The 16,015-nt window shown below is 41.8% G+C and overlaps 1 protein-coding gene across 3 annotated transcripts in view; it reads left to right on the top strand.

The window, feature by feature from the left end:
* nlgn2a (neuroligin 2a) overlaps positions 1-16,015 on the top strand; it is a 234,534-nt gene that overhangs the window by 124,450 nt on the left and 94,069 nt on the right. For 2 of the 3 annotated variants that reach the window (XM_088628443.1, XM_088628442.1), the window contains exon 3: positions 15,386-15,439. The exons of the other annotated variant lie outside the window; for it this stretch is intronic. In XM_088628443.1, coding sequence (XP_088484569.1) covers positions 15,386-15,439 — 54 coding nt within the window. The remainder of the gene's footprint in view (positions 1-15,385; positions 15,440-16,015) is intronic. 3 annotated transcript variants of the gene reach the window in all.

Below are 16,015 nucleotides of genomic sequence, written 5' to 3'. Positions count from 1 at the left end.
CTGCATTTTACTAATGCAGTTTCTACAGGTCCATATGCCTTTTAAGTAGAAGCAGTGCAACTAGCCTGATTTGTCTTTAAATAGATAAGATTATTACTGAGGGAACTAGATAACCCGGAAGCGTTAAGAGATTAAAATGTGTTATTTCTTTTTAAAACTAATCTCTTAAGATAAATTAACAGGGAATGGGTTACAATTTTAAGATGTCCTCTTTGTGTTTCACGTGTCTTATATTCTGTGTCTTTCTTGGCATTTGATTTGTTTTCCCCGTGTAGTTCCTCTTTATGAAGATCACTAGGCTATTCATATTACTGCTGGGAGGGGTTTTTATTCTAATTTCAGACCTGAGCTCTGTCACAAACAGCCATGCAGGCCCTCTCTCCTGAAAAGAAACAGTCTCTTTAATTCAGGCTGTAGCTGAGCGTGTCACTGGTGCTGAATGCAAATCAGTCTCCCCAGCCTGCTCCGAGCTCCGGAGCCTCAGCCCGTTCAAAGGAAGACACAAAAGTGTGAATGCGAGAGGGAGAGGGCGGGCGGAGAGGGGGAGAATGGCCATCCTCTCAGAGCTGTCATTTTTTATCACGAGTAGTCTCAACTTCAGATCATTCTTGGCCATGTAAGAGTGTGCGCCATTTCAAAATCTTTTTGTTTTTTTTTTTCCTGGCAAGAGACTGCATTGAATCACATCGAGTGCTGGCACTTTTTGAATCTGTGCTTTAAGCACGATGTGGGTTTCATTTTCCAACACCGCGCGCACTGCAACTTGTGTCATACGGAGCACTCACTTTGGTTTTGTTCTACACTGAGAAGCCTAATTCAGATCACCCCTCCTTGCAGTGCCCTTGTCTCAGCATTGGAAATCAGAGATTGTCGAACAGGGGATCTTAATGGATTTGCAATGCAATTTGATCACTTTTTCAAATAAATAAGCCAGCTCTCTTTTCCTAATTCCTCCTACACTAGCTGTATGACCGTGATGTCCATTTAGGACAGTTTGTGACTGAAGGTGTAGATATTGCTCAGATGCAGTAATAAAGGTGCTACGATTCGGGTTAGAATTTCTTTTAATGTTTGACTTTGTTCATTTTTTGTTTTTTAATTCAAATGAGTGAAATAGGAGGGTTGGGATGGCAGATTTGGTTTTACTTCATTCTTTTTTGACGGCTTCTATAACTGTAGGGGTGCCGCCCCCCCCCCCCCCCAAAAAAATGTTGTGTGTGTTGGAGAAGGTGGAGGTTCTGATATGAAAGTTTACCGAGGTGTATTTTAGTCATGGCAGATTGCAGTGTGTCATATCATAGTGGAATTATGGCAAAATCGTGGTAAAGGAGGTATAGATATGGCAAACATGATGCAAATGTTAGGAAAGTAGAAAAGAGAAAGAAAATATATAATATAGACATGGCAAAACTGTAGGAAAATCACAGAAGTGCTACAGAGTGTTGTTGGGATCGTAGGTCAGCAGTCAGGATAGCCCCAGAGATCCAGAGACAGCAGGGAGGCAGATTTCGTCCTTTATTGTCTGGTTCTCGATGTGCACAACGGGAGCCCCGCAAACAACCGGGATCTCAAAGAAGAGGAGCAAGCGCCTGGCATCTAATCCCCTTTCAGATGGGAGTGGCTGGCGATCTGCCTGACCTTCTAACCCTAATTGGTTAATAAATTGCGCAGTGCAGTAATTAGCATTCAGCCAATCCAGCCCACCCTCCCCATTCGCATCAGATGGCATCCGATAATACTTACCCTATAGTCTTCACCACCGCCTTCATCGGTGAAGGAAGTTACTGTGGCAACCCCAGGCCTCAGGGGTGATGACCTTGGTGTCCGCTTCTTGAACCTTTAGATGTTTTTAATAAAACCAGTCTCTACCATCCCTTCCCTACTGTATGTGTTTTGGTCCACTACTCACTGAGTTCCCTCCATCCTATGTTATGTTATTCTTCACAATTTAGGTAATATTCTTGTGAGGAATGTGGGTTGTCAGCCTCATAATGTATATCTTAAGTCTTAAGATCTTATTGATACACAAGTATACAAGCATATGAACATACTGTAACAGTGAGCAATAACAAGATAATCAACACTAATCAATCGGCATAACAACATCAGTGGTAACATCAATATTCATGATTGAAGCACATGTTATATTAGATTTTATTCAGTCCCTTCCATGTACAGTACATTCACTGACATTAAGTCCTTGGATCAGAGAGTAAAAGACAAAGCGAATTTGATTTGATGCAAACCCAGAGAGAGGGAAAACTGCAGAAAAGTCAACTAAATTCAGCACATACAGGGACAGCAGAGCCAGGGAAGGCGAAGATTTACCACATAATCTGGGAGATTAAACAACACGTTTGTGCGTTTAATAGGATTAGGCCATAATTATGAAAGACAGGGGGGGAAATATTGCCCCCTGGAAGTCGGCAGATTACACACTGAACCGTGTAGATTATTAGTGCTCTGTCAGGAGAAGAGTGAAGAAAAATGAAGCTCCCATCACTACCAGCCACTGCACGACTTCTGACAAACACAATTATTGTGAAGCCAAGCAATTGGCTGTTGGACATGCAATTCATTCAGTCACTCATGCTGCAAGTATTTAATGCATATTCTTAAAAAAATATTCAAATAAAAATAAATAAAATAAAAAATTAAATCATCAAATAAGAGAGGAATGTGCGTCACACAAATGTACATTGTTTGTAGAAGGTACTGTATACTGTAGGTTATATTTTACATGAATTAGGAAGCAAAAAATAAAGGTGGTACTGTATTAATATGAATCTTCTATAAGAAGGTGTTCATGCACATAGTAGAAATATTGTAGACTGCTTTGGTTATATGTATGTCAATTGTATTAATATCGAAGCCATAAAATTAACCTTTTAATTATTTGAATTAATTAAGTGACTTCGTCAAACAAAACATGAAAAGAATGATTTCACAAAATGGAAAATATGGAAAAGGTGACACAATATTAATGTAGAAGATCAAGCCAAAGTCACATGTCAGCTGGAAAGAAAGTATAGAGTTGTCACTGATGTACAGTAGCTTTTTTCTAACCTGTGCAGATTGGACATAAAACACATATTGTCTGAGTTTGAGACAAATGTTAACTGGGGAAATGAGTGGGAATTATTTCCCTTGAAGCTTATTTTCCAATGCTTTTCTTATTCCTGTGTCTTTCTGTACAATGCATGTACTGTAGCAACCTGATTGAAAGAAAATACAGAACCAATACAGCTGTAGGACTTCAGATAAGAAAAGTTTTAAACAAGATTTCATCTTCTGAGAGGAATCACTTGGAAGGACAAAGAAAAGCAGGCTGGGAATGAAAACGATGTACTTGATAGCTTTGAAAGATATTTGCATAGTGAAAGACTTCAATTAAGGCTGACAGAACAGATGAGCTGGAGACAAAAAAAAATTGCTCACATAGTGCCTGGAGGAGAGATCCTGCTTGTAAATAGTGGTTTCAGCAGCAGTTTCTGAAGGCTCCTGTGACAGGATACGGACCCTTCACTGCTAAGGTCAAGTCAAATTGGATCGTTATCTGACAAGTTTAACTCGGCCACATGGATGAAATGAAAACACAGGAGGTCAGAAGGAGTCTTGTGTCACTCCAGAGCTCAGAGAGTGAGCTAAGGACATTTACATCCAATTCTGTCTGTACTGTATGTCTGTCTGTCTGCCTTGCTTTCTGTCAGTGTTCTTCATCTGATCTACAGAGTCCCATGTCTCTGCACACCCTTTGAAATGGAAATTCAAAAGAGAATCTGCCTTCTTCCATCTCTATTCAGTTCTGTCAAAATACACATATTTTACTAGAAAGGCACTGAAGCAGACAGGGCTACGGATGTGGAGGTCAGCATGCTGCAACAGAAAACTGCTGCTCTAGAGGCAAAAAACCTGCAATAGAGAGCAATCAAACTAATTCCCTTCCTGAAAGAAATGGTATATAAAGAAAAGTCCAAATGCAAGATAGTAGGTGGGGGTCTTGATTTGTGTAGCTTGAAGATCATTCATGAAATACGGGCACAAGGACGCTAGCAGAAGACCTTTCAGGATGTGAAACAGATACTGTACACTGCTTTATACCAAGTGTTGTGGGAGTGTGGATCAGCCTTACCTCATTGTTAATGCCGATACTGTGGAATCCTTTAATCATTGAGATACTAAACGAGCAAGATGGCCCAAATTCTGTCATTTGTAACACATGTTCTATTCTTGAGCTATTTGTTTCAGCAGTGTCTGTAACATCATTTATTTGTTTGTCTCCTGCTGGTTCCCGCATGCTATAGATTATACTGCTGGCAGCAGTCAATCAACTGAACCTTATGTGCTACAGCAAGGAACAGCTGCTTTTAACAGCTGATTATATTCATTCCCCCTCCTCTGCTGAGCTGCAGCAGCAATGTGAGCAGGATTTATTTGTTAGATTTTGAGTTTTCCATCGGCCGCAGTGCCAGCTCTTCAGCACATGTGACAACACTGTCAACAAAAAGCTAGAACTAGCAATATGTTTTCATGCCACACGATCTCTTATGATTGCCCCTGAATTCAGGCTTAATGCTTTGGAAGTCTTTTGAATTAGCTATTTTGTGATGTATTATATTTATATCACTACTGTAAACGCTGCCTGGCTGCCTATTTACAAGCTGAAAAGACACATTTTTATTAAACTGTCACTGCACATCAATGCTGGGGTTGCCAATGTATTATTGCAGTGCTGTGCACCATAAAAATCAATAATGCACGTTCACCACCGAAAGCACCCAATGCACAATCACAGAAATTGTAGGAACCAAATCAAAGATGAAATATTGTGCACAATTTCCTTAGGCAACGAAAAGTTTTGGGAAAAAAACTACGTGTGCAATTCGATTCAAATGACTTTACTCATTCTCAAGGGGGTCATTTAAGAGTCGGTGGCATAGTGGTTAGTATTGGTACCTCGCAGCGTTGAGGCCCTGGGTTCAATCCTGGATCTGGGGTGCTGTCTGTGTGGAGTTGGGATGTTCTCCACACCTGCCCGTGGGTTTGCTCCGAGTTTGCCGTTTCCTCCCACAGCCCACCAAAAAAAAAACATAACAAAAAATAAACATAAAACAGAGCCAGAGCCAAGTATAACAACAGCAAGAGGAGAGCGGGGTATCTCATGGGATAGAGATTTCCCATTTGGCAGCAGCAACTTTAATTGCTGTTCCTTCGCACCACGCTAAACTTTCAGAAAAAAACAGCGCTGCCTGCTCCTTGCTGTCAGAGCTCTGTCGACTCCACTGAAATCCTCATCCATATTGCCGAGAGCTCCGCTGCCACTCCCAGCCCCTGTTCACCCACGGCGCTAGACCGAGGTAACCACAGCTATTTCTCATGTGACCTGAGCTGGACTCAGTCCCGGATCTGCAGAGGTAAAATTATCCTCCGGTTCCTGCAATTACTTCTTGCCTCGCCAGGCCTTCCTTGAAACTTTGACAAGGGGTGGCATGGATCTTTCAAATGAAGCCCCGATCGCAGACTGATGTACTCAAACAAATCCCTTTGTCTTCAAAGCGGAGCTGCTGACAGGGTCTCAGAGTCAGGGCTGCATGCTGCCCACACACACCAAGCGTGAAGGCAAAAGCAAAGCTCGCAGAGCGCGGGCCCTGGAAGAGGGCGGGGAGAGAGCGCACGGGGGGCGAGAGCACTCAGACTGGGGCAGAAAGATCCGGAAAAGGAGCAACGCTGGTGACCACCCAGTCGCAAAAGTGGGCTCAAGCCGGCACTGAGCAACCTCATACACTTCAAATCTCCAAAATATTCAAGGATGATGTTTGTATCATTTGTATTTGTATCATACCCCTGGGGTATGTTGATATAATACAGTAAAGCTGCAACAGGGTAATGAAGATGGCATGCTTATAGATTGCACAGATTTTACCTAGAGAACCAGAAGAAGCAGACTTTCTTCCGTAACAAGGCCTGGACACCCCTTACTCCTCCTGTTTCAGGATAATTTGTACATCCCTCAGTTTCCCAAACCTGCTGTTTGAGACAATGAAAGAACCGAACATCAAAGTGACACAGTGGCAGCTCACGAGCGGGTGTAGTGAACCTCATTTTGGGAGCTTTCCCATCATTCTCCATTTTCAGTACAGCTTGAAATTGCAGAACTTGGAGTAAGAAATTGTTAGAGCGTGTAACACTATGCCTGAGGTCGCATTCGCTTGCCTTTCCCCCGGATTTTTAATCTACAGGTTGTTTCACTGCTACTGAAGGGTGAGGAGAAAGGCATCTTCTTATCCTCAGGCGCTAAACGGATCTCGAGAAAGGCCATTTCCGCCATGCTCGATTGATAATTGTGCTAACTGGCGCAACCGTGTTGTGACACCAGGAACTGAATCTCCCCCATTTAAATATAGAGACACCTGCCTCATTTGTTTCACTTAGGGAGTGCAGAATAAAACAGCGGTAAAGAGCTGTGCTGTTAAAGGCGCGGTGTGAGGCCGTCTGTTAGACAAGTGAGATAGAGATCGGACAAGCTTGTCTCACCGATCAGGGGGACCGAAGCAATGTGTATACTGGAAATCAGAGGAAAGCGTCCGGGAAGATAACTTGGTCAACCCATTACTTGAGTTTCTCTGTTGCTTTCACCCTTTCAGGAGGTGTTTAAAGGGGGCAAATTATCAGAAGGCCCCTCCATTTACTGCAGCTTCAGATTCTTTTCAAGCACCACCGGTGCCACGCTAACACTTAACAAAGTAATGCAGGCTGGAGTTCCCCGCCTCTGGAGCATCTGCAAACGCCAAGCAATTACTAAACAAAGGAGTGGTTTGATGGAAGAAATCTTGAAACTGAGAGCTTGGAAATGTAATGAAGTGCATTATTTCTTTATGTTTTGTAAGTTGCTGAAAAACAAAATCTTTAACGCGATTATTCGTGATTGGAAGATGTTTCACATTTTTGGCCTGATTCAGTAGAATGGGCTGACGACGCGGCTGTTTCTCTGATTCTGCATCCACTGAAATCAATGATGAAACATAAAGCTAGTGACCCCTGTCAGCTGGATTTGTGTTTTAATACACATACGGCTGGTTAGCTCTTCGTCTTAGTGATAAATGCAATTACTTGACACCAGGGTGTGAATGGACAAGGCAGAGGTAGATAATGAACTGCTGTATTTGTTTTTCTTTTTTTCTTGTTATGCTTTTGGGTCTTAAATCCAATGTGGTGAACATTTTTTGTACTCTGAGCACATTCTTTTGGGCTTTCAGGCCTGTTCAGGCCAGAATCTCTTGAGATTGTGAAAATCCCACAATGCATTTCCTGTAGTCACTCTGTGTTTCCGTAGTTACGTAACGTGCACTGGCATTAAGACCATTATGAATGATATCATTCTAATTTTATTTTCTGAGGAGGTTTGTAATGGGATGTCATCTAGATGTGTTAAATTGTCTCAGAAATATGCATCATTGTGCATTAATATAAATGCACCAACAAGAGGGCTATAGAGCTGGGTACAGAAAAGAAATGGAAAAGGCCCAAAATACTAAGTCTGTTCTAGATTCACAAAGTGTGCCGTTAAATAGAAGATCAATAACTGTGTCACAAAACTGGGTCCTCAGAATATACTGTATCTAGTCAGAGTCTTAATAAAATGAAAATCCGTGATAATAGTATGTAAGAAGTAATGTCAGACTACAGAAGAATGTTTTCTTAACGGAACAAATGTTTTTACACTCTACTCTGTAGACTGTCAACTTCTCTTTTGCATGTAATAGCTACTCACTAACTTGCAGTAGCCTAAAGAGAAGCTTTTACAGGTAGTTGACAATTTTCCATGATGAGAGAATTTCACTTTCTGGGTGTTCTTTTATTTTTAGTGATTTTGGGAAGTGGTTTAGAAATAGCTGAATGACTGCATTTTGGGGATTTCAAGTCTCTTTATGTCTTTTTCAGGGCTCTTTGTGTCTTGTTTTACTTTAAAAATATCTTTGGTTTCGCTCTCTTCTAGCTGGTCACAGGAAGTGACCTCTGTATTAAAGCCAACCCCAGTATGATGTCTTGGTCTCTGCAGTCTGTGACGTGAGCGAGAGTTTCATTTGAGATTCAGTCTGGGTTGAAGCCTTGCTGGGCGACACAGTGGTGCAGTGGTTAGCATTACTGCCTCGCAGCCCTGTCGCCCTGGGTTCAGTTGGGGTGACTCGGGGTGCTATCTGCAAGGAGATTTGTATGTTCTCCCCATGTTCATGTGGGTTACCTTCTGGTGCTCTGGATTCCTCCCACAGCCCACAGGCATTTAGTAGGTTAAGTGGCTGCTGGGAAAACTGGGTCTGTGCAATGGTGTACCCTGCCTTGATCCCGTGGCTAGCCAGGATAGGCTCTGACTCCCACAGGACCCTGAACTGGCTCTGGGAAAATTGGCCCAGATGTAGTTGTGTATATCTGTGTGTGCCCAGTGATGGACTGGAGCCGTCTCCAGGGCTATAGTTACCCCTTAACCTGAATTAGACAGAGAGGATGAAGCCTTGCTCTTTTCTCCTTGCCTTCCTCTGACTCGTCTGTGTACTCTGTCAGTCTGCTCCGTTTAGTGACTTTCTTGTCATGCATACGTTTGCCTAGGCACTGCAGCACTGTGCTCTTAGAATGTAAAATGAAATTTGTTTCAAAAGCGTAAAAAAACAGCAGATTCCATGAAGAGAAGCAGGACATCATCAATGACAAGAAAAAAAACTTGAAGGTTGAAAAAACTCAGATGTAAATCAGGAGTATTTGAAATTGCAGGAGTGACAATTTTAATACCATCAAGACAATGGCCCGTACAATATATTAAACAAATGCATTCAGTGGTCGAAACGTAAGGAACCTCAGCCAACAGAATAAACTCTCGGGATCAGGCAGACTTCCATTGCCTTCCCAGCCTGAACAAACATCAGATCTCTTTCTGAGTGGAAACTGGTAGAATTGACACAGCTTAATCCACTTAATCTATTACCCTCATCACAACCTTCTGCATGCACATCATGTTAACGTTTTACATACTGTAAGTCACTGTACAAGAAAGGATTTTCTCAGCAAATATACAGTATCTCAATAAGAATTTCATCTACCAAGTGAATCTGGTAGTTAAATGGTAGGGGCTTGGACTGCAAATATTTCAAAGCCTTGTGGAATACATCGCTCAACCTGTTCCATGTTCTTGCTGTCACAGATCCAACATGTTATTTTGTGTGTTAGGGGTGTTTTGGCTACAGCATACAGTATATTGCAAAGAAGCCTTCACCGAATTCAAATTCTGGATGATGTCCAAAAAGTGACCCCAGACATTTTTACTGTACATAAAAGTTTTTAACCCTTTGGCTTCTAAACAGTCAAGTGCAATTAGTTTCTCCATCCCAATGTGCTTATGCATTTCTGTCTTATTTTGAGGACAGCTTGTGCTGTGGCCTCAGAAACTACAAGCTGAACAATTCAATGTAATTCAAAGGACGGTAGAATGAAAAAAGGTTTTAATTTTAAGAAACAAGTGTACCTTTAAGAACCAAGGCTTTTCAGAGAAGTGAGTATCTGGCCGTCTTGCTTGTTTGATTGCTTGTAGCTTATTGATCCAAAAAAAGCCCATCAATCTACTTCCTGAAGGGTCCCAGGAGGGGATGTCTCAGGCATTGCTTTCTCCGGTGTTGCAAAGCTACCTTGTTTCCAGCTAGGAGCAAACGTACTGTAAGAGCTGCTTCTTAAACGGGTGGACCTTTTGCTTTTCTTTATGTGTTTATTGTTAAAACCCGTTGTATAAAAGCAAATGAGAAAAGGGAATTGAGTGTTGATAGCAGCTCACAATAGGCTGCATTTCGATTTCCAGAGAGGTGCTTGTTACAGTTATAGGAACAGTATTCAGACTCAGTGACATGAAGGTTGATTGGGTAGCAGCTAGTCACAGGAGAATATATTCTGGGCAGGAAAATGTGAGGAAAACCATTTCTGGATCAAGATACTGGAAGTAAAATGATTGGGTATTTGTACAAGAATTTGAGAGCTATGTCTGACTTATATTTTAGATAAGCTGAAAACAGTTCATTTTCAAACACAGCATTTGGAAAACAACAACACTAGTTATATTTATAACATAAAGAGCAGAACCAGTCTTTCCCCAGTGAAAAAAAACAGAAAATGTGTTAATCATCTCCAGCACTTCGAGAAGCATCATTTTCTCCATCTCCTGCAATCTAACCAATTCATACAGTACCTTGTTTCTTGATAGACATTGTTTCTTTATACCAGGAAATATTTCACATTATTAACTCCTTTTTTGTCTTGAAAGAAGCACAGTGATGTAGAAGATGGCTTCCGGAGTTTAAGAACAAATGATACTGTAGCTACTAAAAACAGCTGTTACAACATGAGGCTACACCTGGGAGTAAGTGAATACTTGATTTACAGAAGCAGAAAGACCTCTTTAATCTGTAAAGTGATTATTTAATTTCTTAAATAACTGCTGAGTACATTTACTGTAATAATGTAACAAAATAAACAAAATGTTATAGCTGTGATTGTGGTTGCTGCTCTTCTAAACACATGGAGACACTTTATTTTCACCTCTTAATCAGATGATCGATTCACTTAAGTCATTTAGAAATCACTGGAATAAAAGTCTAAATACTTTGTAGCTCCCAAGACCTCACTGAGCCCCTCCAGACTGTAATGAACAGTTCTTTCCGGACCCTATGCAGACGGCACAATCCGAAGAAGTAAGGAAACACTGGGGAAAAGTCATGCAGGAATACGGGGATGAAAACAGGGGGGTGTGTCCAAAGTGCGCTGGTGCACTGGGGAGGTGTGGCTGAGGCCACAAAGGTAATCCAAAGGTAATCAGTCCATAGGCGAATTCCAAAAACACAAGCAAAAGTCCATGGCCAGATGATCCATCCAAAACTAAAGATTAAAATCAGGAACCGGGTCGGAACCGGCAAGGGGAACAGGAACAGGCATAGAAACTTAAAAACATAACGGAGCCAGGCGCAACCAGGGGTTCCCGGGCTCGCACGATATGGAAATCAGATGCAGAGCCTCGATTGGCGACTGCGTCTGGCTTTTAAAGGGGGACAGGAAGGAGGCTGGACCAAGGGACAGGTGCGGGGAATAAGGCAAACGAGCAAGAGCCGGAGCGCCCTTAAGGAGGAGGGACTACAATCGTGACACTGACTCTATGGAACCAAATGACTTGAACTGATAGAAAACTCTTGCATGCAAGTCTTTAGATGATTCAACTGGTGGACTAGTTGAATGTGGACCAGGATTCATCTTCACAGTTGTACTCCAGTGCTCCAACAAAATATGGAAGAATGGTATGTTCCATAGGGAGCATTACAATGGCACTGTGGTTACCATTGGTGCCTCACATCAAAGGGGCCCCGAGTCCAATTCCTGGAGTACTATCTGTGTGGAATCTGTATGATCTCCTTCTGTATGCATGGGTCTCCTCATGCTGGTAGGTTAATTTGTTTTTTGGGAAAATTGGCCCTCATGTGAGTGTTCATCAGTGTTTGTGCCTGTCTGCCCTGTGGTGGGCTGGCGTCCTGTCCAGGGTGTACCCTGCCCTGCTCCCATTGCTTGCTGGGACAGGCTCCAACTGCATGCCAACCCTGAATTGGAAGAAACAGTTGGAAGATTGAGGGATAGTTGGTTCCATAAGATAGACCAATGACATGGAAAATTAGTGGGAAAGTCCCAACACATGATACTTCCCATAATTCCCTAAAATCTTTTAAGTATTAGCAGGCAAGGCTTTGTGCTCACGATGCTGCACAAAGGGAAAGAGGCTGCATGTTTTATATTTGATAACACAAGATTCATACTAGTTGGTATACATATAGCAACATGAAACATAAATCAGGAAAAATCTATTAAGCTGGTGCCACATGTCACACAGAGCTTCATTGTCTGCCTGGTCCCCCATCTACACTGACATCTGGGAACACCTAGTGGAATCAGTTCCATATGCTGGAACTGTAATTCTTCTGTGGGCTCATGGAGCTGCTTTTTATACCTGAGGTGTATTTTCCAACAGTTTGGTAGGACAGTATATGGAAATAATGATATGGTCCAGGGTTTACACAAGGCCCTTTCCAATGGGATGCTGACATGTTGCAGTCCAAATCTGAATCTGAAGGGTGAATGAAGACCCATGAAGAGCAATCCCAGAAGCTTCTGTGGACAAAGACATTGGCCCACTTCTTGGCTCCACATCTAACGTATAATAATAATAATGATGACTTTATTTATCATATATACTGTAGCACCTTTAAAGGTACAGTACCTTCTTAAAGTGCTTCACAGGAAAAGTTAAAAAAAAAGTGAAAACAAAACAGTTAAAGCTGTTACAACTGTGAAGCACAAGTGATTAGAAACGTAGTAGAAAAAGCAAAGAGCAGACACAAACACCAATTAAGTAGAAGCTTTCTTGAAGAAGAATGGTTTGAGTCTGGATTTGAAAGCGTTTTGAAAGGGAAGGTGACTCTCTGGTATCCTTGGGAATAGAATTCCAGGGCTCTGGGGCGCAGGAAGAGCAGGTTCCATCACCCACAGAGTGTAGGCGGGCTTGGGGGACAGACAGAGCCAGACCAGAGTCAGGCAAACCAAGGTTGTGAGCTGCAGAGTAGGAACAGAAGGTTTACTGTAGGTTTATTAAGAGTGAAGCCCTTGTGGTTATTAAGAGTTTGATGAGCCTTCTCTTCTTAGCCAGGTGAAATTCTTTCCCGCCTTTGTCTTTCCATCTTTTAACAAGAGACAAAAAAAACAAATTAATCCTTCTTAAAAGCAGTTCTTCCATAAGCCTTTCCAGCTCAGTTTGTCCCAGTACAGCTGGCTCCCAGCAGCTAGTCGGGCCCAAACATGTCAAACATCAAGGAGTGCTCTGCTGTGGCACTCTGAGGGAAAGCTTAGTAGATGTTTCAAACATGAGAGCTGTGTACTGTATCTACTGTTTGGAAATACTGACACTGCCTTGCCTCTTCTCTCAAATATAGTGTCACACCTCTGTGGAAACGATGAATTACGAGAACACGCTTGATTATTCACTGAATAAATCCATATGTTCGAAGGGCAGTGCTTGTGCACGCAAAGATAGATTTTTTTTTTCTGTCCTGTCTGTCCTGCGTTATTTAAAATGCGTTTCAGCTTTTCGTAGGTCAAACACTAGTTAAAAGTGGTCATGTTGGAGCTGTCTCATGAAAACATTGGATCCTTGAACGATGTTGTTATTTTTGGAATGAAAGCCATGGAGAAAAACAATTACTTCCAAAATAAAATTCCCTCACTTGGAACTGAAGAACTGATGCTATAAATGAGATCATTTGTCCACTTTTTCCTACTCCTTTTTTACTTTCAGAATGCATGATGCATGCAATGTGGAAATACTAAATAGACAAAATAAGTCCAAAGATGCTAAAAGGCTTATGTACAGAAAATACTAAATATTTGCCATAACATAGTTCAGTTATTTGCTTCTAATTGTCTTTTATTCATATTTATATGCAATTAAGGACTCTTTTCCCAGTTGTAACTTTTTTTGCATTGCTGTTCCAACGTTTTGTTACCACTTGGTGACACACAAAGCAGATCGTGAGCGCCCTTAACCTCCTCCAGAGGTTATGAGAAGAATCACAGGTACTTGGCACAGTGTCGGCTGTTTGTTTTGTGTTTTTTATGTCGAGCAGCAGTTCTCACTCCAGAATGGAGAAGCACTTTATTTCTACTTGTGTCCAACAGTGCAGAGTTTCCTGCAGGGTTTGAAGTTTAGTGTGCCAGTGTACTGTACTTCAGGGTGAGTTGACCTTCTCCTGCTCTTGTTGAATCTTCCAGCCTCCTAGGCATCTTTTTTTCCCCCCAACATGAGCGGGCCCCTGGTCCTTTTCAACCAGCCCTTGCCGATTCTCTTAATCTCTGCTGTTCCACATGCTCCTCTTTGAACTCATTTCAGCACAGCCCCTCTTGTAGTACCATGTCAGCAAAACTGAACGCAACTTTCTAGCTTGCGTCACGCCCATCCTTCAACATAATATATTACCTCTTACGCGAATTCAGTTCTGTGCTTTTGTGTTCAAGCCTCCGGTGTGTCTTTTTGTATCTTCTCACCTTGTCTGCTGAAAATGAATGTAACCGTTCAATATTTTACCCATTTGCCTCTTTGTATTCACTGGCGTTCATTACTTAGACTGCACAGACAGTATGTGGAACCTGTACGCCGTGTTCTCCATTTTATGAATATGGTTTTCATCGTTTCGAGCACGGCAGCAGGTTTGGAGGACAGAAATGGGAGGTAATAAAGCAATGAATGTGAGGATGAGGCAGGGAGCCGGATCACCTGATGATTCTAATCCTTCCAAGCTTGTAACAATCAAGAGTACACAAGAGGAGAAGGGAAATGTAGCGCTGGGTAGCACTGGGTGCTGTCTGAAAATTGTTTTTCCTATCATTCTGAAAGCCTCAAAGAGAAACTGGTTATTTTTAATTGAGCATTACAAAGTACCAGAGTGGGATTCAGACACGTTTAGCGCGTATTAGGATAAAGCATCATTGCAGCCTGCCTTAAAGTTAGTTCAACTGACGTCTTATGGAATAGTGCCTTTCCTGCATGTTACTGCCACTCCTCATGCTAAACTTTTGTTGCCTCTCATCCTGAAGAGTTCATCTACTTTTATGACTGCAGGTGCTATGGGTTTAAACACACACAATCCTTGGTTGTCAGACTGACACAATAACGTTCGGATCCTTGGGAATCCCGGTCCCTTTTTCTGCGGTGGAGTTGGTCGTAAAGTGGGGTTGATTCGGGGCTGTGCTCGGAGGGCGATCTTTTCGGCTCTTCCACGCACCACTCTGAAGGGTAGATCAGAACTGGCCGCCCCCCTAGAACTCTGCCTTAATAGTATTGTCTTCTTTGGAAAACATGAGTAAATACCCTTTTTTTCTGACTGCAGAGAATTATTCCCATTCCTTTTTGTCACTTCTTCTTTCTTTAACAATGAAAGCCTGTTCAGGGCACGTCAGGTGGCTCATTTTGTTGTGCAGAGTTAGCCGACAGTGAGAAAGGCAGACAGGAAACTCTGGTGGGCTACCCACTGACAGGCTTCCTCCCCTGGTTCTGGGTCTCTGTTCTTCTTGTTAAGAATCTGTGTTTGTAATAACCTTTTTGTTTTTTGTTTCTTTTTTTGTGGGGGGAGGGGGTTGTTTTCCTTTTTCAAAGTTGCGTCCTTTTTCAAACACACTCTCAGAGGCAGATGCATTTTGCTGGTTGTCTTTTTTTGGCTACTTCTTCTTTTTCTTTTTTGATTTTTGTTTTTTTTTTGCCACAGTAATCTTTTTGAATTTTCTCTTTTCTCTTTTTCCTCCCTTTTTTTCTTAACCCTAGGTCCGCTCACAAAAAAACACGATGAATCTACGATCAACAGCCCCAGAGACGAAGGTATTTTTGCTGCATGTTTTTCCCTTTTTTCTTGTTTTTAAAATCTTTTTTTCAGAAAAACTAAACTAAAACAATAACAAAAAAGAAAACAAATATACATATACATGTGTGTGTGTCTGATAACAGATAAGTAATGTGCCATGTACGAGAATGAAATAAAAAATATTTATTTAATATACTATATATTAATAAACCCATATTCTATTGCATATCATCCTCTTATTGTTGATCATTATTGATATTCTCTTAAAATGGCCTTTTCGATCATATTTGCTGGGAAATCAAAGAATACAGTTTCAGCTGTGACATGCTGCAGAGATCCTGAAAAACAAACAGGTAAACAAACACCGATTTGTTTTCACACCAAGTCTGAAGAAGCGTTCCCCAATTCCAGAAGCAGAGTTGATTAAAGTGATTGATCCAGGAAAGCAAATGAGCCCAGAGAAATGTGATAAGTGTGCCTGCATCCACACTGGTCAACACAGCTTGAAGTGAATGAAGAGCCTGGCTTCACTGGGAAGTGTGGTAACACTGTCCACAGATGAAGCATTCAAATCTCTCCTTTGTCAAAACACA

Source organism: Lepisosteus platostomus, chromosome 4 (genome assembly GCF_059453375.1).
Source record: "Lepisosteus platostomus isolate fLepPlt1 chromosome 4, fLepPlt1.hap1, whole genome shotgun sequence".
Lineage (NCBI taxonomy): Eukaryota > Metazoa > Chordata > Actinopteri > Semionotiformes > Lepisosteidae > Lepisosteus > Lepisosteus platostomus.
Note: the sequence above shows the minus strand (reverse complement) of the source record. Positions and strands in the feature narration are given on the sequence as shown.